General features: G+C 39.8%; 1 protein-coding gene across 2 annotated transcripts in view; it reads right to left on the bottom strand.

Annotated features, from left to right (window-relative positions):
- Window positions 1–27,253, bottom strand: part of CLSTN2 (calsyntenin 2) — a 318,016-nt gene that overhangs the window by 32,863 nt on the left and 257,900 nt on the right. For both annotated transcript variants that reach the window (XM_079315409.1, XM_079315410.1), the window contains exons 6-8: window positions 21,282–21,467; window positions 16,414–16,662; window positions 15,784–15,905 (exon numbers count right to left, since the gene is read on the bottom strand). In XM_079315409.1, the coding sequence (XP_079171535.1) occupies window positions 15,784–15,905; window positions 16,414–16,662; window positions 21,282–21,467 (557 nt within the window). The remainder of the gene's footprint in view (window positions 1–15,783; window positions 15,906–16,413; window positions 16,663–21,281; window positions 21,468–27,253) is intronic.

The raw sequence follows: 27,253 nt of genomic DNA, 5'->3' as shown, positions 1-27,253 counted from the left end.
TAAAATACATTGAGTCCTACAATTTATTACGCAATAGGGTTTATTTTACATATCAAACAGAAGTGTGTATGTCCATTAAACCACTCAGAAAATTTGGTGAGGAAGTTCTATCTTTTAAGCATTTTTTTCTCTTGAGAAATACCCCAACAACAGCAATTCATCCAAACTAATTCCTGATATACATTTATATAGCAAGTTTGCTAAGTGTCTTTATAGCTATAGATGTTCCCACAAGAAATGCCTTGTTGCATTTTATCAGAAATTCCTCTTTACTTTGTAGTGACAAATAAAAATAATTATTTTTTGCCTTCTCAGCAATTTCCCCTTCACATCCATTCAAATGAAGGAAAGCAAGCACCTAAAACAGGCAAATCTGTGTTTAGCACCAGATTTCCAGATGCAAGACATGTTTTGATCTTTGATTTTTCTGTGATTAAAAACCTGAATCTTGCAGAACTCTGCAGTGTGTTTTATCTGGAGGTTGACTGACATAGACAATGTCTTTCATTTCAAAAAAGAACACAAACATTGCAAGTCACCCTTGCAAGTAGCAACTGGGGCAAATTTCTCATTACTGTGAGCTAGTTTTATTCTGGTCTGTGTGTCATCCTTGGTGTAAAAGAGCTAAGTATACAAATCTGAGTGTGAATTTTCCAAGCTTTAATATCTGGTTTAGTCTGATCTCCTTGCCCCATATGCTGGATGGAGAGAGAAGGTTAATGGTGGCACTGACCTCGTTGTTAACCAGTGTCCTCCCTGCTGGTGCTGCCAGCATTCTGCCAGGCAGAGCAGATCCCTGCCCTGCACCTCAGCACCCCCTGCCCCTTTGGGAATCGTAACAGCCACTCAATGATGCAGCTTCATTCCAACCACACGTGACATTTGAGTCCTCTGTAAATGAACCTTCAGTGTGTAAAAACAGAAAGGATTTAAGAAGTCTCAGGGTGAACATCTATTCACTAACTGTAGAAAAAGAAAGGACAGAGAACAAAACAATAATCAAATACATTTCTTAGTTTCTTATTCTGTAGTCCCCTGATGAGATGTGCATGACCACTGCTGGCCCTTTTCCATCAGAAACCACTCTCATTTGAAATTTATCTGGCTGTTCACCTGCACAGATTCGTCTCCTACCTTACTCTTAGAAGAGATCTGACAACTCTGTCCCATACCTGGAGACTTTTACACCACTGTAAGATGGAGAGATGGGAAAAGCAATTCACTGGTGCAGTCCTTTCCAGTTTTTAGTGGTACATATATACATATGATTGTATGAGATATACAGATATGCATACGCATACATACACATAAACTGTGGGGTTTTTAATTACAACCCAGAGCGAAACATTTGGAAACAGCATTGTAGAATAGTTATGTATTTCTAAAGCTTTAAAGTAAAAAGGGAATACTGTTTTTAGAAAGTCAACATGGTACAATCACTGAAATGAATAAACTCCCAACAGCTTATATCAATGTGAATGTTTTCTTAGACCAATTTGCACTATTCTAGTTGTAAAGATTTCAGGGCACCTTCAATAGCTTCTACCAGAATAAATTGATTTCAAAACTATTACAGAAAGAGAAATTATCAGAGCATACAAAGATAAAAAACATTTTCAGAAAGTAAGTATTTAATAACTGAGTTGGACTGAAATTGAAATTAAACTACTGAAGTGATACACAGCTAATGAAAACTGATACCTGTTAACTCTACTATTAAAGTTATTATTGATATTCCTTAAGCTACCGAATAATAAAGTCTTGGTAGGTAATATAAGGGAAAATAATATAAACTGCTATAATGGTCCCATAAAGAAATTACTATGGGATTAGGATGAATGTTGGTTCTTCTTCACCAGTAAGGAAATCTTTCTTGTCATTAGTCTTGCTGCCTCATGTAAATAAACCCCGTTGACATAATATTTGACTGTAGTGCTCTGGATTGGGCCATCCCTCTTTCCAGGCTTTCTGGGCTGAGGGCAGAATGGGAGCAGGGCAGTGGCCTCCTGTTTCAGAGGCAATATTCCCTCCTCAAGCTGTCAGAAATTGATACCCAATGAAGGGAGCAGCACTGTTGCCAGCAGAAGTGAGACAGTCAGGAGGAGAGCAGACCAGTTGAAATGCTTTCCAGGTTCTGCTACTGCTGTTTAGAAAAGTAAATAACAAACCAAATAATTCCTATTTTATCTGCTCTTTGTTCTTATAATATTTCACTACTTGTAACAGGAAGCTTTACTGAACAGTAGCTCATCCTGGTGTATTATTTCCCTTTTTCCCTTTCTTTCAAAATCCCCTTTATTTTTTTTTTTTCTTTAACACCAATTGATCATGAATTAACAAAGGGCAGAAAAGACCCCTGATGTCAGGGTATAACAAGAACAAATAAAACCCTTCAGAAAAGAACTTTGCTTCACAGATGCAGCATGGCCACTGCCAGTTTGGATTTGCCTTTGGCAATCTACAGCTGAGGAGAGCAGGAAAAGCAGGGGAGGAGAGGCACTGTACCTCCCACCATGGATGCTACAGCTTGTCAGGCTCAATAAAATATTGCCTTGCTCCTATCAGGGTGGAAAGCTGCTCCTATCTAAATGGAAAGAATGATCAATATTTTGAGATAAATGCACTTTCTACTGAGTAATGAAACACTGGGACATTTTTTTAGATCCATTTGAATCAACTGAATCTGAGGAATAAAAAGATCAACCAAAATCTTAGCCAGAATAAACACTACAAGTTTAATTTTCTGCCTTCTATGATTGTTTCATTGATATGCCAGATATTGATCTACTCTGATTTGTCAGTATAAATTTTCTGTTCAATTTCTCTTTAAATTAAATAAGCTACTATAAACGTTATATACCCAAATGAGTATATATATGATCAGAGACCAAAAACTGCAAAGACTTGGGGAGATCCTGTCTTTGGGAATTATTCACAAACAGAACACATTTACCACTTAGCAAATAAGAATAATATTAAGGAGAACTATGAAACCTACCAGATTAGTGGAGTCCTACCTGAAACAGCCCAAAAACTCCTTTGTTGCCTAATCTGAGACCAGGTAGATGACTGACATTAGTTATAGAAGTGCTGAATTTTTAAAATTTGGCTATTATGCATTTATAAAGCATGAAACTGTTTTGCTTCCAAATAGTAGGCATTATGTTCCTGAGGGCATCACTGGGAAGGGAGCACAGGGACTAGGGATGTTTTCATGTACATTGAGGCCCAAATTGTGTCAGTCTTACTTTCTTGCATTATTAATGTCCTTTGCAAAACTGAAAAGGTGTGGGCTTTTGAACAACCTGACTTCAAAGGGAGCTGAAATGAGCTTTTGGTCTGTGAGTTTGTTCCCTCCTCAAGACAGGATACATAGAATCCTACTCTATTTCACCCATGAAGCCTCATCACTCATCTTTGAATCTTATCTGGAATTTAAATACTTTTCTCTCATCTCCAGGATCTGCCTTCTCAGGTGACACATGCAGGGATTTCACCTGTTAGCAATTTCTATTGAGAGATTTGCAACAAACTTATTTTTCACTCTTTGGAGGACTCTGTCTGTAAATAGAATTGTGGTCATAAACTAAATGAAACACCCATTTAACACACCTGCGGAACACACTTTGTTTGCTAGAAAATCAAGTAAATAATTTTCAGTTTATTAATACTACTTAATCAGAACATAGACTTTATTAAAAAACCCCCAAACTATGATAGTTAATACAAAACAAACCCTGCTATTCTTTGCCATTACCTCAAAATATTAATGTACAGGGGTTTTATGTTGCATTTTAGTCTATAGGAGATCAGTGAAAAGGATAATGCAACATAGTTCTTCGTGTAATGGAGAAGGAAAAGAGAGAGAGAGAGCTTTATTTAAAGAAACACTACACTTTATATAGGGTAGTATGTGAAAAACAGAATAGAAAAGACTCATTGTTCCAAGAAGGCAACACCTCTTTGAAAACATGCTTTCTGCAAAATATCAAAGACACTCACACGGCTCTCACACACCCTGCAGGTGTGTAATCATTGGTATCATTTCTTGTCCTTGTGAAGGCTGAGAAAGGAAAGGCTTCAAGGCTGCTTTTTCCCTGGTTCCCAGCAGCATCCAACAACAGTTCTATTCAGTTTTATTTCTAGAAACATGGCTGAAATGCTAATACTCAAATGTTTAAAGGTTACGTTTGACTCGACTCCTGCTGCCAGTCAATTATTGAAACAACTGAGAGATGTGGCCACAATCTTGAAGGGTCCTCAGGAACTGACAAATCTTGTCTCTCTGAGCATCAAGAGGCTGCACGAAGAAAAAGGAGGCTGCTCACTATACAAAACCAGATGATACATCCTTCCCTTGCTGCTAGTGTCTGAACAAATACAACACTTGGTTCTGGCAGCTTTTAGGATGTTATAAAGGAAGAAAGAGTGGGATTAATGCAAACTAGACCCCAGAGACAAAGCAAACAGGGTCGCTGGGGCTTGTTTGTTTTGGAGGGCAAGCACTTATTCTCAGCTCAGAAAAAAACCCCTGAAGAGAGTTCCTGTCTCCTCCCTCACACACAGTCCCACGTACACACATCACTCACTTTTTCAGACAAAGGACTACACTCCCTTATCTATCCACATCCCACAGGATGTGTTATGTACAGGCATTAATTCATTTACCATTCATCCAGGGTTGATGCCTCAGCTCTCAGCTGCCATCTGGGAAACACTGGGGTTCCCAGGCTGGTCTGCACACAGAAGAAAGCCCACCTGGATCCTGCCTGGGGCTGCAGACTTGTCCTTGGCTGGCTCCCATCACTTGGCAAATCCCTTCAAAGGCTCTGATCTCTGAAGAAAGTGCTTGCAAGGGCTGTTTAAACGTGCTCAGCAAAGGCAGATGGAGCTGACATGGGTGTTAAACATCTCTCACAATTTCCATGTTTTGGGAGAGGTGTTTTACTTGAAAGATTATTTGCTCTGTTGAAAGTGCACAGAGCAAATCGGGGATGAAAGAATCCCTGCCTTACACAAGTCTCACACTGAATTTAGAGGATCTCTCCAGGGAACCTTGGGGGGAATCTCCTGCAGCCCAGACCCAGTACTCTGGCAGGTCTGGATGCTGCAGCAGTCTGAGCTGGAGGCAGCCACAGCAGCACAAAGGCACAGCAGAAGTAGGTGCTCCTTCCCCATACAGATTAGTCTGGGATTTGCTTCTGTTCCAGCTGGCAATTAGGACATAATGCAGGGGAAAGCAAATGCTATTTTGTTTTTAATGCAGCTAAAAGGTGGCAATGACTCATACTTGGCTACCTTAATAATTTCTGTAAGTGAAGAATGGTTGTGTGTCCATGCTGCTGTATTTATACATAGAGGTAAGACAGAATATGATACAACCCCAATATTATGCATAGTCTCTTCAGTGAAATGGGGACTGCTGGGACTTTAATTACAGAGCTGGCATTTAGCAGACTGATTATATGTTATATACCATAGGAAGGTAATTAGTTATCAGTTGTATTTGTGACTTTTCCAGAGAATGCTGTTATTTTGTCAATATGCAGCTTGCTTCTAGTACTAATCATGATCATGTTCTTAGTGCTTTTGTGGCAGGAGACAAGTCAGCACTGAGGGTCTGCATCCCAGAGTAGTTCTGGGTTGATGTTAGGGACATGAAACATAGACTGTGGCAAGACATTTTCAATATCAGTGTTGCACAAGCCCTTGAAGTTTTATGGATCTCATTAAAGTAATTGTTTAAAGGTTCAAATGTTTATTCACAATTGAGCTAAATTTTTCCCAGTGAAACACTGTTTTGATGATTGGTGAGTGGGTGCTAAAATTACTATTGTTAGAAATAGGACAACAGGTTCTTCAGGTAAAAAAAAAAACAACTCACTAAAAATATGCCTTTTTAGTTTTGCCAAACAGGTCAGGTGTTTGCTTTCAAAATTGTAAATAACTTAAAAAAAAAAGAAATCTGAATATTAAGGACAAAAATTCCAACATGCTTTTTTCAAGTATGTAATTACAGACCCAGACCATGTCATATGGAAGTCCTATGTGACATGAAACAACTGTAACTGCAGAAATAAGGACAATTGTGAATTATCTGCTAGCTGAGAGCTGTATATTTCTGAAATCCAAACACAATTAGTCCATTTGGGCTAGGAAGTGACTGTCCAGGAGAGCAAGAGGAGCTCCGCTCTTGCAGGAAGGAATCCAAGTGTGACACTCAGCAATGTCTCGTTACCTGAAGGCAACTGGACATTTCCTGTCACCTCTGTGCACACAGGACTATCAATGATCTCCTACTGCACTCATTCTAGAGTCAGATTAATACCATCATTTTATGTTTGAATTCTAATACACTTAACTGTTATCCCAGTTCTCCTTCTATTTACTTTAGCTGAGCACTGGGTGATAAGTTACTGCAAGAATTTTCCTTAAATCAGCCACATTTGGTTCATATTCATCATATAGAAAATGAAGGCTTAATTTGAAAGCAGGGTCTTTGTGCTGGCCATAGAATTACAGCAAAACCTCAGGAGTGCATCCAAATCCAGGAATGGTGGCAGGGAGAGAGAGCATGAGGCCACTTAGGAAAGAATAAAAAATGTCACACAGGCCATGCATGCAATTACAACAACAGTAAATTCCTCTGAACAGGTTTGAGTCCACAGGTTAATTGGAGTGAACAAACTGAAAGGGAAAAGACTGAATCAGTAATGAAAGGATCACTGTAAGATAGGAAAATAACTCAATGAGACCCTGGACTCTGAGTAATTGCTTGAAAAAACATTACTGCAGTAAAATTTTGGAGTGTCTAGAATACCATTAGCTGTCCATTTGAAAGAACACTAAAGCAGGGGTAGGAAGAGCTGTGCAGTATCAGTCTGCAGCTTATCTGTTTAAAGAAGTTGTGAGTAAATTAGAAATAGGAACTTCACAGGTTGCTGTGAGGATGTTTTAAAATTGGAAATTTTGTTATAATACTCTACCAGAACTTTGTGCAACTTCTATGGCACAGTGATGCTTCTTCCAGGAAATTTTCTTGCTGGTTGAGGCTTATTATGACTTTAACATGCAATTACTTAAAAAACCCCTAATACTAAAAAAAAAATCACAGCTATCAGTAATACCAAAGAATGCCAGGAACTTTCCTGAAACTACAATTCAATAAACTTCCAATTTCTAACATTAAAGTTGCACTTAGAATTTCATTTGAAAACAACTTCTGCTAATGGAAAATTCAAGTGAGGATCCTGCTTTTGCCTGCCTAGGAAGTTTCTTCTGTAGGGTTCATTGCTTGCTTATAAAGAATATGCAACTCTGAAGTAGAAAAAGCTTTCAAGACATGAAATTATTCATACAGGATTTCCAATTCCTAGCCAGCGCTAGTACTGCTACAAAACTGCAAGTGGATCCACAATTATTTGTAACCTAATCAGGTTGTAATTGCTAATGTGAGAATGGATATGTTAAATTTTGAAGTTATCCTGGCTCTGCCATGCTTTGGCAAAGCTCACAGATCCAAGCACAGTTTGAAGAGCACATTTCTAATTGGTGGCATTGAACAGAAAACCTGCAGTTACCATGACCTTATTTAAGAGCTGCTGTTTCTCCTTTATCCTCACATCCATTGGAAAGGAAGCAGAGGTTTGGGATCTTGGCTAGTGCAGATTCACACCAGTGAACTCACACTGGCTCATCAGCTCTGCAGACACCTAGTGCAGCCCTTGGAAAGTTTTTACTTTCTGCAGCACATTAACACAGTAATAACATCAAAGTCCAATATGGCAAATAGATATCAATTCTTCTGAAAGGCCTGGTGAATGCCAGAAAATGTTTATAAATCTATGTCTTAAGAAAGTCAATGGCTTTAAAAAAGTAGAGCTCTTTATGAAAAGTGAAATGGATCTTTCTTCAAATTCATGTAAATCATGCATTTGGTTTACCCACCAGAGTCACTCCTAATGCATCCCAGGAGCTCTACAAATATGAATATTGATTTTTGATGACCTAGGGAGGTGGTGCAGTGAGAACTGACAAATCCATAGGACAGCTAAATGTCTCCTATCGTCTTAGGTTTTTATATGGCTACTTTCACATGACAAATGCCTGATGCAAGTTTTATTAAACCACTACCAACCATAATACTATATTTTTAGAATATTAGGCATTACTTAGAGAGCAACAGGTAAAGCTGGAAGGAATTTTAAGGGGATATATAAAATGCTTCTCTCTCTGTGCCAAGGTTGCATGATGCACATCCACTACAATTTCAATAATAAATATAAGAAAATAAAAATTTAGTGGGTAAGGTATAGAAAGGGAAGATTAGGAGATCAAGTTCTTATTTGGTGCAAGCAAATAGATACATTAGAAAATGCAGCTTTCAAATAAGAACCTTTTTATTTAAGGTACATTCACTTGTGGCAGTGACACAGGATACTTCACTGCAGTGACAGCAAGAGTTTGCAACTGATTTGCATGCAAGCTGTGAGCTGCTTTTGTAGCCTTGAAACTCCTAATGTGCAATACTGATTTTCACAATGGGTTTCAAAAATATGGATGGCTTAATTACAACTTTAAATAATGAAATTGCTTAATCATGCTGACGGATAAAGCACCTGAACAGCCTGATTATGTACTGCAGCTGCAGCATGTCTTTGTGCTGTCATGCTGTAACTTCAGGTGTCTTAGTAAATTAGATCAGTAGTTCACTCATGATGAAATAATTCTATTATAACCCACCTTTCTTGTTGCTAAATTGCATCAAGCAAGTATGTCAGTTCAGTAACACTTGCTGACTGTATTTAGGCAGCACCCTGTGCTCAGTCTTTAACTATAGAACTAGAAAGCTGCTCAGTTCTGCATTTTTGCATAATTTTTCATCATGTGCATGAACATAAGCCTTTCTAGGCTTTGACATTGTCAAGAGACATCCCAGATGTTGAAGTAAATCCATGGAAAAATACCACTGTACTTTATTCCTGAACTGCAGACATCCAGAAATCTCTGCTCCAAGGCTGGAATAAACAGTTCATGCACATGGGTAAATGAATTTGTATTTATTAATAACCCAAACTCTTTGTCTCCTAACGTGCCTTTGGAAGGATAAAGATGTCAGTCCTACCTTTGTGAAATGCTTTAGACACCACCTGAAAGCCAACCTGCTTTTCTTTTAAGCTAAATTTCCAAAGAAGCCTCAGGAAAGTGCCCAAGTAATGGATCCTGAACCTTTCCAAACCAGTTTGTGCATGTGTTGTACAAATTCTCGTGTACAGGTGATAAATTACAGACTGTGTAAAAGAGAAATATTAGAAATAGCTGACAAATAAGAGAGTGAATGTGACTGTTCACCTTCAAATTATAGTTTGACTGGGAATTTCCATTCTAGGCTTTATATTTCTTAAGTCCTTGAGTACTGTAAAAACAGGCCATTAAGACACTTTAATCCAGCTTGTTTAGGTGTATTATTAAATCTGTATCAAGATTTTCTCTAAGAAATGAAATTATTTTGAGGGCCTTCCCACAGGATGCTTTAAGAATGTTATACTTTTTATTATTTCATGGTGTTATAGATAATTTTAAGTTCCTTTTATTCGATGCAGTTTCCTTCCTTTTCTTTATCCTACTTTGATCAAGAAATGGATGTCTTAGGGTCTAAGGGGTGTTTGGAACAGTTCTAACTTCCCTTGGGAATGACCATAATGACTACACCTATGACCTAATGACCATAATGACCAATGACTACACCTGGAAAAAACAGTTGTCCATGTAAGACCCAAAGGACATCACGTAATAGGGATTATTTTCAGAAGGGTGAACCCAGCTCACTTAAACTCTTGGGAAATAGTAGCTAAGCATGAACAGGTGTGAAAATCCCATACCAGTGTAATAAAGCTATAATAAAACAGGTCAGAAAATTGCAAATTGTAGAATAGGAGTATGCAGAAAAATGTCCAAATAACTTCAAGCAAAAGCAAGTAGAGAAATTTTTAAAATACTGAGCTTGGTTGCTCCTTAAGGTCATAGAAGATTTACAGAAGCACAGAGCAGTCACTGCATTTCACACCAAGCTGTAGTGCAGAAATCAGAAATCCACAAACCCACACCAGTTTGTAGGGAATACTTCAGAGGGAGCCCAAGGGAACTTCTGTATGTCATAAAGCAAGTTCTGGACAGCCACTGTGACTGGTTTGTCAAGATTTTATTATTATCAGTGGTAGACCAGTTGATTTAAAAACTTATATTAAAACAAGCTTCCTTCAGTTGGGATTTCAAAGAATATTTTTGGCATTTATCATCACTGGTGACTCATCCTTGTGCCACCAAAAAGCTTTTTGAAGCAAGACATTGAATAAATATTTGTCAAAATAATATTTAAAGATGGAAAGTGGCAATAAAGTGAGTCAGAACAGACAGGGCTGTAATGGAAGGCACTTGAGGTGCCAGGAATGCTGCAAAGACTTTTTAAGTCCTGGAATTATTTCATCTCTTTTGCAGAATTAGTGATTCATTTATCATTTCTCTCTTACTGGCACTGTAGGCAATGATTTGTTTCTGATTTGTTTCTGCCGTTTTATTAAAGGTGTATGCATAAAGCAGTGCAGGCCTGCATACCAATTTCTAAAGTAAGTGTTTAAGAGCATAAGAAACTCTTTTGAGCTTCAAGTAATAGACAACTAAACCCCATCATAAAAAAAAAAAAGAAAAAAAAATAAAGGCTTCAAATAGGGCATCATGTTGGAAAGGATGGGAGTGACAAGCCTGAGGGCTTTTACCTAGAGGAGAAATTTCATGCACAGAGATGAAGGAAACTTACATCAAACCCATCTCTGTCTGTACCTTACCCCTCCTGTCTCAGATTATTGCATATTTCCCTAAGTATTCACTTGTTTTCTCTCTCTCGGAATGTCTCAAGAGAGATGCCACTTATAGCTTTCATTATATGAAGGGTGCTCTTCTCAAAACTGAATGCACACAAATAACAATTCTAGACAATGTCTAATAACCCAGCACAAAAGAACAACTTCCAGGCATAAACTCTGTTATTTGATGGAAATATCCACTTTAAATATATAAAAAGAGTCCAGATATGAAATCAATTTCACTTTGCCCTCTTACTATGTAGCATAAATTCCTTTGAAAGTCAGTTCCTGCTCTACCATGTCCTTGAGCAGGTGCTGATTTTAAAGAAGGAGCTGGGAGTGAAGGGCTGGACTGGGCACTATTCCTTCCTCCAGGGGAAGCCCCTGGTGTGTGTGGCCACCAAAGTGGTGAAGTGCAAATCCCTCAGTAGCTCTGTGCCCACACAGACAAAAGGCACCCCATTTAGACAGAGCTAAACCTCCTCCTGTAGCTCCTGTTAGAAAAGGAATTGTTTGGGGTTTTTCACAATGAAAAGCACTGCAGGTAAATTATGGAGTATTCAAAGCAATTTATCTCATCTTAGTAAAGAAGCTGTAACTTTCAGCATGTTTATCTGGTTTTTGCTGACTTAGAATGGCTCCACATCATGAACTGCATTCCCTGTTTTTACTGGGATCAACAAATTTTTCCTGTGGAGTGAAGACTGTTTGCAGCATAGTAACATCCTGAAAATGATGTTGTGCTGTGAAAAAAGTACATGAAAAAATTGTTCATCTCTGGCTCAGTTACCTTCTCCCACTAAAAAAGTCTTGCTATCCTATTGATTTAGGAAAAGAAAAAATGCCTTTTGGCTTGACTGTCCTCATATTTATTTGAAAAGTGTAATACCTGTGCTGATCAGAGTGTGAAATACACAATCCTATTAAATGTTATGTATTCCACTATCACCAAGGGCTTGAATGCCTTGGTTCATCATTCAAACTACAGTTTTGGTTTGGTTCACAGCTTTTTACAAAAGTCAAAGAAACAGTTTTAATATTTTATATGTTATTCTTAGATGGCCCAAATGCATACTTGGCTGCCTAAAACGTTCACTTAAAATCACACCTATGTTCCTATCCATTTGAGACAATTAGATGATAATTTAGATGCCTTTTACTGACTTTGGTAACAAAACTTTTTTTAATAAGTTATTTGGTTTAAAAAGTATCTAATACTTAAAAGTATGAGATAAGAAATGAGGATAAATGTTAACAAGCACATCATGATATTCAATTTAAACTTTTGAATGAGAAACGCAGTAAGAAGGTAATGATTCTGAAACAAAGGAAATACCTGGGCTTACAAGGAAATGGGAGTAAGTAAAAGGAAAGAACCTCCTCTACCTGGGCATCCATTGCAGTTTTTATTACTCAGCTTTACAAACTGGACACTGATTTTTTTTAACATTGCTCTTTCCATACCTTTTCTTCCAGAATACTGCTAATGGATTCGCTCACAACTAAAGACACTTAATTTGCAAAAGAATAAAAGTGGGAAAAAATCCCAGACTATCCACATTTCTTTTTTCCCTGTGTTTCTTATAAATAACAGTAAGTCTGATACCTGTGATTATCAGCACCTTTTGCAGAGGTCCTGTGTCAGCAGGTCATTGGTAAAGGCATGTTCTGCCCAGGCTGTGGCACTTTCAGGTCATGGATCAGTGCAGTAAGTGAAAAATTCTCCTAGCAAAGGCCATTAATGGAATAAATAGGGCCAAATAAACTGAAAGCCACACTGGAAATAAATCCTTAGGTTTATGAACTGACTTAAAGACACCATCCTCCCAGAGCTCATCAGGCAGACAGTGTCATGTGCAGGTTCCAGACACTTCTTGAGCAAGGCTGCCATGGTGTTGAGAGACCCCAGATGCTGAGGTGCAGCTGTATAAAATGTTCGCTGGAAACCTGTCATCCAAACAGGATGGAACCTGCAGCTAAGGTGTGTGCCATACACCCACCACAGAAATGAGATCTAGACAATTAAATTAAACCTGGAATGACAATAAGCTCACACTCCTGGTTACTGCCCTGAAAGAATGAGGAGTCTCATGGAGTAGATAGAGCCCAGAGCAGCTGGTATCATAAATTTTACTGCTCTGCAGTGAGAGTGATAAATGATTTCACCAGTTCAAGCTTCATCCTCTCCCAAGGTCACTGGATTCCTCTCAGCAAAAACAATCTCTAGATTGTTGCAGTCATAAAGTGAGCTCAGCAATAAAGGGCTCTGCCACTTTTTCCTCTGCTCTGGCTGTGCTTGGGACCAAGCCCTGGAGGGTGTTGCAGAGTCATTTCTGCCCTGTCCTGGCTGCAGAGCCCTGTCCCACAGCAGGGACAGCTTCTTAACAAAACAAAAACAGCAGGGAATTGGAGGGTCACTACAGAATGAACTGTTCTGAATGCCAGATTTCCAGAGATATGTCAGTGTCTAAATATCCAAATAATCAACTTAATCTACTCCTGAAAGTCTTGCCCAGCTTCTTTTCATATTGAGTAGGATCCTAACTTGTTTTATGATGTGGTTTTAAAATATATATCCTGTGGTTTCTAAGATAGACTACCCTGGGTATACATTTAGAAGAAGGCATCAGTTTACTACATTATAGTGACAGTTTCTCACTGCCTTGTCTTCAAAACCATGCAAGTTCCTTCCTGGCCCATTATTCACGTATGCTTTATTTTCCGTTTCTTTTAATTTACTCTACCATATAGGCCAGATGGAGCATGAAGAAGAGATAAAGCAGCAATTTTTATGAGGTCCCTTCATGACAAAACTTACAACGTATAACCATGACAATATAAATTTATCTTCATGAAAGTCTGGGCACACAACCCATAACAAACTTTATTTACACTTTAATCTTACTTTGTTTTTCAGCTATAAACAACAGCTGAAAATATAGTGTGGAAATCAATTGACAGCAGCTGAATGAAAGGAAATTAATCAAGTGCCCTAAAAAAATATTTTCTGTCCCTAGTTTCCATCATATAAGAGTTTTCAGTAGTAGTTAGGAAGGTTCATGGCCAAGTTACAAGAGTCACACTCGAAATTCATTTAGTGAAAGCACACTGGCTCCTTCTCATTGTAAAGACACAGAAGTTGACTGCACCCAATTTTCAAAATGAAAATATTTCCCAAAAACTTTGCATTATATTAATTTAGATGTTTAGGACAGGGTTTAGAAATACAAGTCCATCTTCAGCACTCAGAATAGCCTTATCTGAGGTGGTATCAGTCACTCCTGACTTGCAATCTTCAATATGATTTAATTTCAATTTGTTTTGAGACACTGTCACATTTCACATTGAGTACAGCACAAATTGATTGCAGACTGGTTAGTGTAAATGCAAAGTGAGTGCTAAGACCACCACAGACTTTCTTACTACACTCATCTGATAAACACTATGGAGATCTCATTTTTATGTGCATTTAGGAGGTGAATAAGAAAAGTAAACATTCCTATACCTACATCTTCAATGGCACAGTTTGTACTCAGAGATAAGAACAAACTTGCTTTGAAAAAATAGTCCTTTGCTGAAGTCAGTTTTCTTTCATCCATACGATCCTTATCCTGCCTAGAATTAATAAATCTATGAAAGGCAACTCTTATCTCTTTAATAATAATTTTCTTGCAATATACTCTTAGTAATAAGGCAAAATTACATAGAGCACAGCAGATGAAAGTAAAGGTCTGCAGATTGGATTTATAATATAATAGAAGTGCCTTTCTGTGTGTCAGCATACTCTTTACTGAAAAGGTTTCCATCACTCCCATTGCGCTGATAAAGCAGATTTTAAAAAATGACACATGAAAAACTTTTAGGGAACTATATACAATGTCACTCTCTCTACTTCCAAAGGATATAAACCTCTACTTACCATTTAAAGTGGCTCAATTAAAAAAAACCCAAAAAAACCAACAAAACAACCAAAACCAAACTACTGCATAAAATGACTCGACAAAGTTAACTCACATTTTTCCTTTTATGTGGATCTTAATTAGAGCTGTAACAACTGCAAGTTGCAGGGTAGTTGCAAGAGATTTCAGACACCCTGGACAGACTCCAGACAGAGTCTGGACAGCTGCTCTGGGATCTGGGTGGTTCCCTGTGCTGTCAAAAGGGCTGAGGAGGAGGGATCAGGGACCAAGGATCTGGGATCAGGGAGGTTCCCTGTCCTGTCTAAAGGGCTGAGGAGAAGAGAACTGGGATCAGGGATCAGGGATGGGGGATCTGGGTGGTTCCCTCTTCTCTCTAAAGGACTGAGGAGGAGGGATCAGGAATGGGATCTGGGTGATTCCCTGTGCTCCAAGGGGCTGATGATCAGGGATCAGGGAAGTGGAATCTGGGTGGTTCCCTGTGCTCTCTAAAGGGCTGAGGATCAGGGATGGGATCTGGGTGGTTCACTGTGCTCTCCAAGGGGCTGAGAATCAGGGATCAGGGATTGGGGATGTGGCTGGTTCCCTGTGCTCCCCAAGGGGCTGAGAATCAGGGATCAGCGATCAGGGATCGGGGATCAGGGATGGGATTTGGGTGGTTCCCTGTGCTCTCCAAGGGGCTGAGGATCAGGGACGGGATGTGGGTGGTCCCCTGTGCTCCCCAAAGCGCTGAGGAGGAGGGATCAGGGATCAGGGATGTGGGTGGCTCCCTGTCCTCTCTAAAGAACTGAGGATCAGGGATCCGGGATGGGATCTGGGTGGTTCCCTGTGCTCTCCAAGGGGCTGAGGATCAGGGATCAAGGTGTGGGTGGTTCCCTGTGCTCTCCAAAGGGCTGAGGAGAAGGGATCAGGGATCAGGGATCTGGGATGGGGGATCTGGGTGGTTCCCTGTGCTCCCCAAGGCACTGAGGATCAGGGAGGGTGGCCGGACAGCATGAGGGTACCTGGTCGAGTTTCCAGTGGAACTCGGCGGGGCGGAAGGTGTCGGCCTGGTCGAAGTCCTTGCGCAGCAGGAAGACGAGGCGGCAGTTGTGCACGTAGAGCGCGTAGTGGTGCCGGTTCATCTCTGCGGGGACACGGCCAGCTCAGCACACACAGCTGCTGCCAGCTCACACACTGACAGCACCTGCTGCCAGCCCATACACTGGCAGCAGAGCCAGAGAAACCTCAAAACCAGAGCTTCCTCACACACCACTACGGCTGCTCCTGGATTATCGGCTTTGCTCATGCAACTGTCCTGTCCCAGCTGGTAAAGCAAACCCAAATGCATATTTTGTCTAACTAGTTTCAGTGAAGAATTAGAACAGTTTCTCCCAATCTAAATCATGAAAAATATTAAGCATAATTTAGCTATTTTATCCATCCATTCCTGTGAAATCTCTAGCTATGTTAATCCAGCTGTGTTTGAAATTTAAGTAGTCATCAGGCCTCTCAATAAGCTCTTAATTCATCAGTGTTTGAAGTGGCACCATCTGAGATTGGTTTTTCCTCGAACTAAATTAAATGAGAGATGGCAACACTCTACTGCTGTTGATACTCCCTTTGCACAGCATTTTTTCCATACACAGACTCACCTGTCTTGTCAGAGTTGCAGAGAATAGTCTCCTTCTCAGCTCTTAATCCAGGACTAGGTCCATGTTTCATCCACAGAGTGATGGTGAATTGATCAGTTAAATTTTTTGGGACTATTCCATCTGGGATTTTGGCTCCTTGCTTTCCATCAAATTTAAAAATGATGTCGTTGCTGTCCATGAGGAGCCCAGCTGTCCAGTTGGTCGTTGTACTGGGAGATGGTAACAGGTCAATGGCACCTGAGGAAGCTCCTGCAAATCACATACAATGAGTAACACAAGAAGAGACCAATGAAAAAAGCTGTGAAGATTAATTTAATATAGGCCAGGGCTCTGATTCACGCTCTTTAGACTATTTTACTACCCAAATGTTCCCACCAGCCTCAATGCCCAATCACTGAAATGTTATAAAATAAACACCCACCATCGTAAACCAGCAAGAGTTCCCTAGATTAATAGTACTGCACAGAAGACTATAGAAAATAATGTAAAGTTATTTTCTCAGAAATGTTCATTATTTTCTGAACATTAATGATATTTCTTCAGCTACTTCAAGATCTACAAAGAGTCAAAACAAATTTTCTTCATTTATCTCCCCTCCCTGACAGCATGAAGGTATGTGGGGATGTACTGTAAAATCCATGACATTGGGGATGGATGCAGGACAGCCCCACAGTGTCCAGCAGCCAGCTATGGATATCCCCAATAACGCTGGGAGGAATGTCCATTCACAGAGGGGATTCACCCCAGCCAGATAACATCACTCCAGGGCTGGATTCTGGTACATATTTGATGGCTGGAATTCTGTGTGTTCTTCAATGATAGACTGAGATGGAAAAGACTGTGTTGCCAACATCTGGTAAAACAGCACAGTTCTTCATAACTCTGTGTTTGCTTACAGCTTAACAAGTGCCTGCTAGGCACTATGAAAACCATGCAAGGAGCTACCCAGAGCATTTACCTACTGGTGAAAGATGGCCTTTAGCAGGAAATATGATTCCAAGTATAAAAAGCACAAACAATCTTTGTATTCCCGCTGCTGCTTTGTTGAGTAACAATATGGTGAGCAAATTGTGATGGCATAAAAAATCCCCTGCTAAGATGTTCTGCCCTCCTTCGCCATCCAAGAAGACATAAAAGATCCCAAACCTCTGCAGGAGTGCAAAAATTTCAAGCCAAAAATGTGTAGAATTGTTTCATACAGGCTTTTTTAAAAAAAGGCATTATACCAGTGATTTGGAAAAATTCACCTTATTCTGTAACTGGATGTCTTGGATTCTTCTCCAAAATATATTCCTGTAAAATGAGACTATTTTAAGTGATATTTTGAATCTCAAACCTAACAACTACATGTTCATAGTTTGGGCATGGAGGCAAAGTGTATTTATTTTACAATTGTAAATTGTAATTTATTTTACAATCATAATTCTGGATAATACAGGACACTGCATTTGTGTAACCAGTACCAAGCTCAACAGGTTCTATTTTATCTGCCCATGTTTGTACAGAGATTTATGGCTAAGTTTGGAATCTCATCCTGTTAGTGTGTTTCAATCCTGCCCTGAGAAAAAACACTGGATGATGTGCTTGGGAGATTTGGCTGGAATAAATAATGCTTTTCCTATCCTAATAAAATCCAGCCAGAGTCCCAGGCTGCTCAGGAGTGTACAGAAACAGACCTGGAGCAATGCAAACAGGATCTCTCTGGAGGTGGTCCCAGAACAGCCTTCTCATGGGATCAGTGCTCTTCCAAAATGTAGTGCCTGATGCCTTTTCCTCCCAAAATGCTTCCAGAACAATGCAGAAACTGCTGCATGAAGCTCAGCTTTGGGCTGAGACCCCTGAGGTACCTCTTGCATATAAAAGTGTTTATTTTCACCAGTGATTTATGCAGCTTGCCCCACCTCCTCTCCCAATCCTGCACATCTGGGCTCCAAACTTTGTGCCAGAATGAGCACACAGTGATGCTGCTCACTGAGCTGGACCAGACCAGACTTCTGGCTTAGCTGGAAATTAATCATCCCAGTAACACCCAGCCCAAACTGTCCTTTGTGATCAGATCAACAACTTTCTCTGAGCCTCTACACCCCTCAGGATAATGGAGAGAGGGCAGGATCCTAGATGGAGCAGAGCCTTGAGGCTGATATTCCGTGTTTCCCTGTCTCAGTTTCCCATCTGCCACATGGGAGAATTAGCAATCCCATTATTTTCTATTTTATCTACATTTAGAGGGAAATGAGACATCATCAGAGGCATCTTTCCACTAAACATTTAGGGTCCTTAACCTATGTTTATTTTCAGTGTGATTTATTCCGGTATGTTTATTTTTAATGTGATTTATTCCAGTATGTTTTTGCAGTCCAAATGGTGTCTTTTAGACAGTCTGTACTTTTTATTATTGTCAGGTGACAAGGGGAAAGAAAGATTACTAAACTGCTTTGAGGCACAACACTAATATTTCCTTTAAAATGACTCAAGCGAAATTTAATCATTAAGCTGCCCATCTTGACCAAGGGAGTACAAAACTCTGGGTTATTTAAAAGCAGACTTGAACTTTCTGTCATATAAAAAATGAATTTTAATTCACCCATCTTAGCATCTGCCTTCTCCAGATCTCCAATAGAAAAATGAAGAAATGAGCACAGGATTTATAAACTGGATCTTTAATAATACAGAGAGAGTCTTGCATTTTACATGCTGCAGAGCTGTCTGAGTGCTCAGTTCTATACTCTCTGCAATCACACAGTGCTTCACTGTAAAAAAAAAATCAGGGTTTTCATCCTTTTCAAAGGATTTTATCATCCAACCATTAGTTACAATAAGGTAATTTCTGGGAGAAAACTATTTCCAGAAATAATTTAACCTGCTTCCCTATGAGTGCTCTCTACACTAAGGATGGTAATAAATACTAAATAGCAAAGTGCAGGCCAGGCTAAATGCAATTCTCATGTAAAGCACATTGTCACTTACAAATGTTTTATCCAAGTCCTGTTACGAGTTTCTACCATGCCTGCTCTCTATGAAGATACAGAAAACCTGTACCAAAAGAAATATTCTTTCAGCAGTGAGAATATTCCCCCTATTTGCATCCACTCCTCCACTTTTCCTGGTTTTCTCAGGTGATTTCCATTCTGTTCCTTCATGCATGCACTGGGCCAGAGCTGAGTTCAGCAGTGCTGCCTGTCCACTGCTCAGTGCTGCCTGCAGCCACCAGCACAGCCCTGGCAGCCTGAGAAACACCTGTAATTCTCTTTTCTACTCCAGGACCAGCAGGTGAGGCAGCCAAGCCACACTCTGCCAACTGAACCCCTTCCTCAGCTAAGGACTTTGACTTCAGCTGACGGTACCTTCTCTCAACCCTACTTGAAAGGATAACACTGTTGGATATAGCTGCTATCAGGGTTTGATTTCAAGATAATAATTTTGTGGTGTACGTCTTGTTCTCAGTGATCTGCAATGTGCCATTTGCAGTTCAGGTGTGTAACAGTACAGAGCAATGTTCTTTTGGCTACCAATACAGCTTCTTAGAAGAAAAAGTATTTGACTTTAGCTACAGCATATTTATTTTTATTAAAATTCTAGTGTTTTATGAAATCAAGCCTTTCTCAGCCTCTCAGATTTAATGTCATTACCATAATTAAAATGCATATTGGGGCACATGGATTTTCATCTGAATGTTGAATAAAGACACAGGATTCAAGTCATGATTGTTTCTGCAACCTTAACTAAGAAATTCTGAAGTTGAAAACATTCAGATTTTATGACAATTCTACTACTCCCACTCACCTTTACCTCACTTTCTCCATCTCTGCTGATAAATGATAATTGTAACTGCCAACTATTTTTCCCTGGAAATTGCTTCTCCATTTTTACTAATTTAGTAATGCTGGCTGAAATTTTTCATTTACACAAATTATTTCCCAAAGGTTAGTGTATTGATCTAAACATCTCTGCAGCACTGCTGGGTGGTTATCAGAGCAAAGGCAAGCCTTGCACCAGAGCACCCTGAACCAAAATCCACACATTTAAATGGAAAAAATCACACAATTGCTACTGTAGCTCAGACAGAAGCCAGGCACAAAGATGGAGAAGATGAGAATTTATGTCCACACCATCAGGGCTTCAGAGGAAGACTCTAAAGACAGGATATTAAAACAGGAGAGACATCTGATCTCAAAAGATAAAGGGATTATTGTGCGGCAATTGCTTTGCCAGATATAGTATCGTAAAGTCTGAAAAAAATACTGCAGTATCTTCAAGCATTCGACCTGCCTTTCAAAACTGACTTTTGCATTTTACACAAAGTTACCAAAAAGCACAAAAAGAGAGGAAAAAATTAGAAAATATTTCTCCACCAGGTCAGCTCTTATTTGAAGTTCATATTTCTTAAATATTTTTGCTCATATGATTGCCCAGAATATTCTTTTATTTTTTTGTTTGTTTGTACTCTGTCACAGTATGGAGCAGCAGAACAGAAAGTTGAGTTAGGAAGACTGAAACACAATAGAGAGATTAAATTTCCTTCAGATCCTATGGTCTTCCTGTGCTGGCAAATCTGCACTGGAAATCTCACTACCCTGTCACAGCACTATTTGTAGCAGAGGGAAGAAAGAAGGAGGAGGAGGTGGAATAAGGAAGAAGGAAAAAAGAGAAGGGAATAGGAACAGAAGAGAAAAGAATTAAGAGAAGGCAGGGAGAAAGTATGAAATAGAGGGAAAAGAAGGATGGAGCAGCTGTCAACTATCACCACTCTCCATTTTCACTGCTACAACCGAAAGTGAGCCAGCTGAGCTAAATCCAAGTGCTGCATGCTTGCAGGTCACAAGGCCTGCAGAAGCACTGTGATTGTGTCACCATGTCTATGCTCATACCACAGAGTTTCTGCAGGGATTTCTCCGAGTAGGTCTCGTGATCGCAGCCCTTGGCAGTGGAGCTGCTCTGCAGCTCAATGGTGCAGCGCACTGAGGACACGGCTCCATCACACGGCTCCAGCTGGATGCTGGGGAACAGGGGAATGCTGCCTGAGCCCGGCCTGTATTCAACCCGTTTGCTCCAGTCTGGAAAAGCAAACAAATCACAAACCACAAGATCCAATGGGGAGTGAGAAAAGGGAAGGGAGTTATATAATTGCAAATGACATATTGTTCTCAAAGGTCACTGTCTAAGGCAAAAATAAGAGTTTCTGAACTTGGCATCAATAAGCTACTGTCCTAAAAAAATTGGATTTTGGCCTTGTTTTTCTAAGAGTGTCAGGCTCACTTAAGTAACACTACTGCAGATTGAGTCACACAGGCAGGGGATACACACATCTCCTGACAAGAAGTGCTAATTGGTGTCAGTCTGGAACTGCAGTGCCCACCCTCCCGTGACAGACTACAAGCTGGCTCTGCAGGGAGGAGGTGTCTGCTGCGCCTACTTTGGCCAGATTTCACAGCCTTGTGATAAGAGCTAAACCTCCAAGAACCAGGCTACACTCCAGTCTAACACAACACCTCTGTAGTGCCACTTCTTGTCTTTGAACATCTTCCTGAGCTTTTGGGAAGCACTAATGGCAGAAGTTCCAGCTGAAAGATGACTTGTGCTTTCAGCCATATCTGACTAATATGTGCTTATTCAGATATCTCACAGCCCACTACATTTAAACAATCCCTGCCTCAGGCAGCCACCTGTTTTTGCCACACATACCCCTGTGCTGCTCAACTGAAGCATTTAATGTTTGAAATCCAATTAATTATGGTGTTTGCAACACGCTTCAGAGAAAACACAAACAAGCAGCAGTAATTACAAACATGTATTTTAGCTGTCTTTACAGCTCATATTTTCATGGAGTCACAGAATGGCTGCAGCTGGAATGGATGCTCAAAGCTCACCTAGTCCATCCCCCTGCCCCATGTTCATGGCCCTTCCCCTTGCTCCTGTAAGAAGTTCAAATCTTTTCTAGGTAAAAGGAGACTTCATAAATGGAAAAGTTCTTGGTCCTGGCAGTCAACAAATTCCCTGAAAGGAAATGGGCAGAGATTTGCTCTAAATACCAGTAAAAGGAAAATGAATAGTGGATACAAATATGTATGGGAATTTAGTATGTGAAGGAGTTTGATGTTTTCCAACAGATCTCATTTCAGAAAGCTTGAAAAATGGTGGTCTCTCCTTCAGTCTTAAATTGCATTAAGTATTTACAAGAAAGTCTGAACATCCATGCAAACTTTGAAGTGTGAGGCAGTCATTAGTCCAGAGTCCAGGCAAGGATGCTACAACCACTGCTCTGAATTTCAGAATTCTCAGATCTTCCTGGCAATTACCCAGTTTGGTAATCATGCAGCATTTTGTTAACAAGAATAAGATGAAACTTCCTGAACATCCTGAAAGTAATTTTACCAAAATCTTTAGAACTTGTACATCACAACTAACACAACCATGACTACATGGCTGCCGGTGCACATATAACTGAGCTGCTATTTCAGTTGCAATTTTCAGGTAATTCACTCCATTTGTTCCATATTAAGTTAGATTTGATCTACAGCATTGCATAACTTGTCTGCAATTGTCAGTTTAAACACTTCCATTAGAATTTCAAGTACCATATACGGGACATCATTAGAATAATAGGTTTCTGTTACCTCTCCATTGCAGAAATTTGAGTTTAACACTTCTAATATAACAAGAGCAGCAAATTCTTTGAGGTACTTCAGGTAAAAAAAAAAAAAAGAAAGCTGTTTTTATACAAACTAATAATATATGAATTATTCATCTTTACAGTCTCTCATTCACCAGTTCAGGCATTGTATACATCTACCCAAAAAGGAAAATAAAGTTATATATATATATATATATATACATATATATATATATTAAACCTTTTGACTATTTCAGCAGCTTTCAGCCACATTTTCATTTCTCAGCTATACCAAATAGCTGAACCAATACTTATCCAAAATACTCATTAGTGGATGTGAGATGTGACTGAATTATGAACTGCAAGGTACCTGCAGCTGCACACTCACCTCCAGCTATACAAGGAGTGTCCTATAAAACCCACAACATTTAAAATGCCACTGCTCACAAAGAAGAATGATGGCAGCCCCCTATTTCTGCCACAAGAACTGGAGGAAGTATTTTGTTTCATGGCATTACCTTTCAGCTTGGCAGAAGTGGGAATTTGTACCCAGAGATCATAAACCCTGCACCTCCTAAATCACTCGCATTTATCTCAGCTCCAAATTGTAAAACATCAACTAGGCTTGAACCAGTGTCTTTGTATCTCGGTCCACTGCATCACCACAGACCAATCCTCATCCTGAACTGCACCAGCACTTCTTTCACTGACTTAGTGCAGATTTAGGAATTCCACCAAAAGTCTTTCTCCATGCCAAAGCATTCCCAGGCAGGTGTGAGGAAATACTGGGGCAGGTTACAATCCTGTGATGGCAGAAGCATCCCTAAAGGCAGCAGCAGCTCTGATTAAAACCAACTGGATTATTTCCAGAGAACCTTCCCCAAGCACCTCAGCTCCCAGAGCTGTGAAACTGAGGCCAGCACCCTCTGCATCTCACTGCCAGTGCAGGCAGCAATGCTGGGAAGTGCACAGAGCTGAAACAAGCAACAGTAAGTGGTAGCAACAGTACGAAGAAATTAGAGTAACCCAAGTCCCTAAATTAATTTTGAATGGGGTGAATATCAATATTTTGCTTTCTCTCAGAATGATATCCCACACTGGACTTACTAAAAAGATCTACACCTTCCCTTCAGGAATGTAGTGGCACTTATTTCTTTCCTCTGGAGTGACTCAGAAGAAAAGTCTTACGTAACCTGAGTCTGCAAAAGCCTCTGAATTTAGTTATTTTCTAGATAAATTCAGATACATAATCCCACCTGAACTGGCAGGCAGCACTTAGATTAGCTAAACCAAACCAACACAGTTCCTCCTTTGACACAAACCTGACCCAAGTCCTGCTACAGCACCATGTTATGCTCAAACTTGGGAAAGTAAATGCTGTCAGGGTAGAAGCCTAATCCCAGGAGCAACGTTTGAATAAAACTCCCACTGTTTAGTCCTGCAGCCCCTGTTTGGATTTTATAACTTAACAAGGCTTTTGGCACTTGTGGCATAAAGCTGCTCCAGACAATGCAAGACAGCCCCAGCTGGGTTATCCCTACAGTGCAACATTAGAGTGTAAATATCACCATGTCAAGCTTGTGGATCAGATTTCCTCAATCAAAAAGCAGCTCAGTGAACATGGATCTTGATTGCTGAGATACTCAAACTATCCCAAGATCAAAATGGATCAAACTTCAGTGACAGTTGGAGCCTTTAAAAGTAAATCCCAATGCACTGAACAAATTTTCCTTTTAACAGACGGATAATGTAAAGACTTCCCTTGATCTCCAAACTTAAAGTTTTCTGTATTCTTTGTGATCCATTTTAAATTTTAATTAATTTCTTATGCTAGATGACACTAAGAAGGATTTCATCTGATTTTTTTTTTTTCCTTTAAGGAGATCATGCAGAGGAGGTATGATGTGATTCATGTCTCCTACACATGTGTGGCCATAAACTTTGATTCCATTTCACGGTGTTAAAAATGACAGCAATGTAATTAAAGATAATTGTAACACAACGAAATGTGAAACTTCTCTCCTGTTGCACTGAAATGTGCATCTTGGCAGCTAAATGTAAGATAAAATTTATGTGGTGCCATTAGTGAGTCTCTGCAGCATCCCTACGTAATTGCTGGAACAGAAGGTTCCCAGAGCAGTGTAATTGGTATCTCTTCTGTTTCCTCTGCAGCATCCTCACATCTGTGCAGTTTGTATAGGCTAGAGACTTGGCTAAAGGCTACTCTGGTGCCTTTTTTATGGGAAATAAGATGAGTGACTTGTTAAGGAAATTATGATCAGGTCTGACTCAGTTAAAAGGTTTCCACAGCAAAGAGAAAACTCAGACTAATGTCCAAAGCTCTGCTGGTTTGCTAAGAGATTTAAATGCACATCTCAAAGCATAAACAAACATCCATAAACACCATTTCCTTGTGCAGCATGTTGGTAGTTTCAAAAAGACAAACAAGAGACAGAAATTTGTGCTTAGTACAGGACAGTGGAAGGGCTGCTGCTGCAGGAGCTGATGAACCCAATGGAGTAACTGTTGTGCCTGACCTACTGACACTGAATATTCCACCAAGTGATGAAGTTCCCAGATCTAATGGTGCTTAATTATGTGAAATAAACACTCAAGAATCTAAAAATGATGAAACAGCACCCGTAAAGCTATTATTTGTTGTGAGATTGCATTTGAATAGTGCATTTCCCACAGTGTCAGAGCCCCAAGGGCACTAATAAGCCCTAATGAACCTCCTCAAGCTTCACCTGGGACCTCCATTTGCCCCCCAGATGAATACATCACCCCACCCTGCCAACTCTGTTATTACAATTGGCTCTCTGCTTGCTTTCCTTTGGGAAATAACCTTCTTCTTGCCAGGTTTGGGCTGGTCACATGCTTCTGATGTCTCTGCTGCAGTGTGCAAAGTGCTTCTCAGATTCTTGAAGACAGACTCTGAAGCACTGCATGCAGTAGTTATACAAATCAATGAATTGAGTGTTATAACTCATGTGGAAAGTCTTCAATTTTTCAGCCCAAGGTCTAAGAATATGTGGAACTTTTTACATGCAGAGGAAAAAAATCATAAGGAAAAGCTTCAAACCTAACTGGATATCCCATAGTGCTTTAACTTTTGGATAGATGAAATTTTAATGGAACAATGCTGTCAGCTGCATCTCAGACATAAGAAACTTCTCAATGAAATTATAATTGCCTCAGTAAAGCTCAGGAGGATCTTGCAGTGAAAATTCAAAAAAGAAAAGACTATTTTTGTAGTTGAAAATGCAGAAAACTGAACAAAGGAGTTATCTTCCACAGAGTTATATGGAAATAAAAATCTAGTTAAATAGGTCTAAAATGAATGGGGGTTTTGTTTCACTTAAGATGGAAAAGACTGGCTACAGTATTTCAGTCATCAGAGATGAGCAGAACAGCCTGCAGAGAGGGCAGTAACAGGTTACTCTGCAAATATGAAATTCACAGTACCCAGGGAACTAGCTGGTAATGGTGAGTCTGCCTTGGGAATGTTATTTGGCATTTCCATTTGCAGTCCTGGCACAAGAGCAGGGCCATGTTAGTTACTGCTGCCAGTGAAGGGAAAGGAAGGCAGGGCCACACTAGAAGTCAATCTAGAAAGAGGATATCCTAAGCACAGAATAAGATGACCTTGAGAACTGGTGTTACAGAAATAGTGCTTAGGAATGACACAAAGTGCTCAGGAACTTCAGCAAACTACTGTGAAATCAGTGAAAAATGACAAATGGAAAAAGAGCTGATTCCATTAAGACAAGAACAGCATTTCCACAGGCCACCAATCTGATATGGCCAGGCAAAAGCAAGGCAGTCTTGGAATATACAAAGCACTGTTTTCAGTAGAGGCCATGGTAAAAGAAATATGAAAGGACCTGGAGTGCTCAGGGAAGATATATTTAGCTATAATGCAGACACAGACTAAAGAGAACATTTCTGAAAAATTAGATGGGAACAGCTATGATTGCTTTCTCTGAATCTGTCTGGTAGTCAAAGCAAAGTAAAAACAATGTAGATAGAAGTAAAAAAACAAGTATGAACTTATGTAAATTTTAAGCTCAAAACTCAGTTGTCCTCTGGAGTTCAGTTAATTTTCAAATATCTGGAGTGGTTATTTAGAGTGGGTATTTTACTAAAATGGTGCCATTCAAGTTAACAGCTGAATGTATTTCATCCTGATCACCCTGGTTGAAGGATGTGTGGCTAATGTACGCACAGCAC

Source organism: Erithacus rubecula (assembly GCF_903797595.1).
Source record: "Erithacus rubecula genome assembly, chromosome: 11".
NCBI classification, from domain to species: Eukaryota; Metazoa; Chordata; class Aves; order Passeriformes; family Muscicapidae; genus Erithacus; species Erithacus rubecula.
The sequence above is the reverse complement of the archived record's forward strand: the minus strand, read 5'-3'. Positions and strand labels throughout refer to the sequence as shown.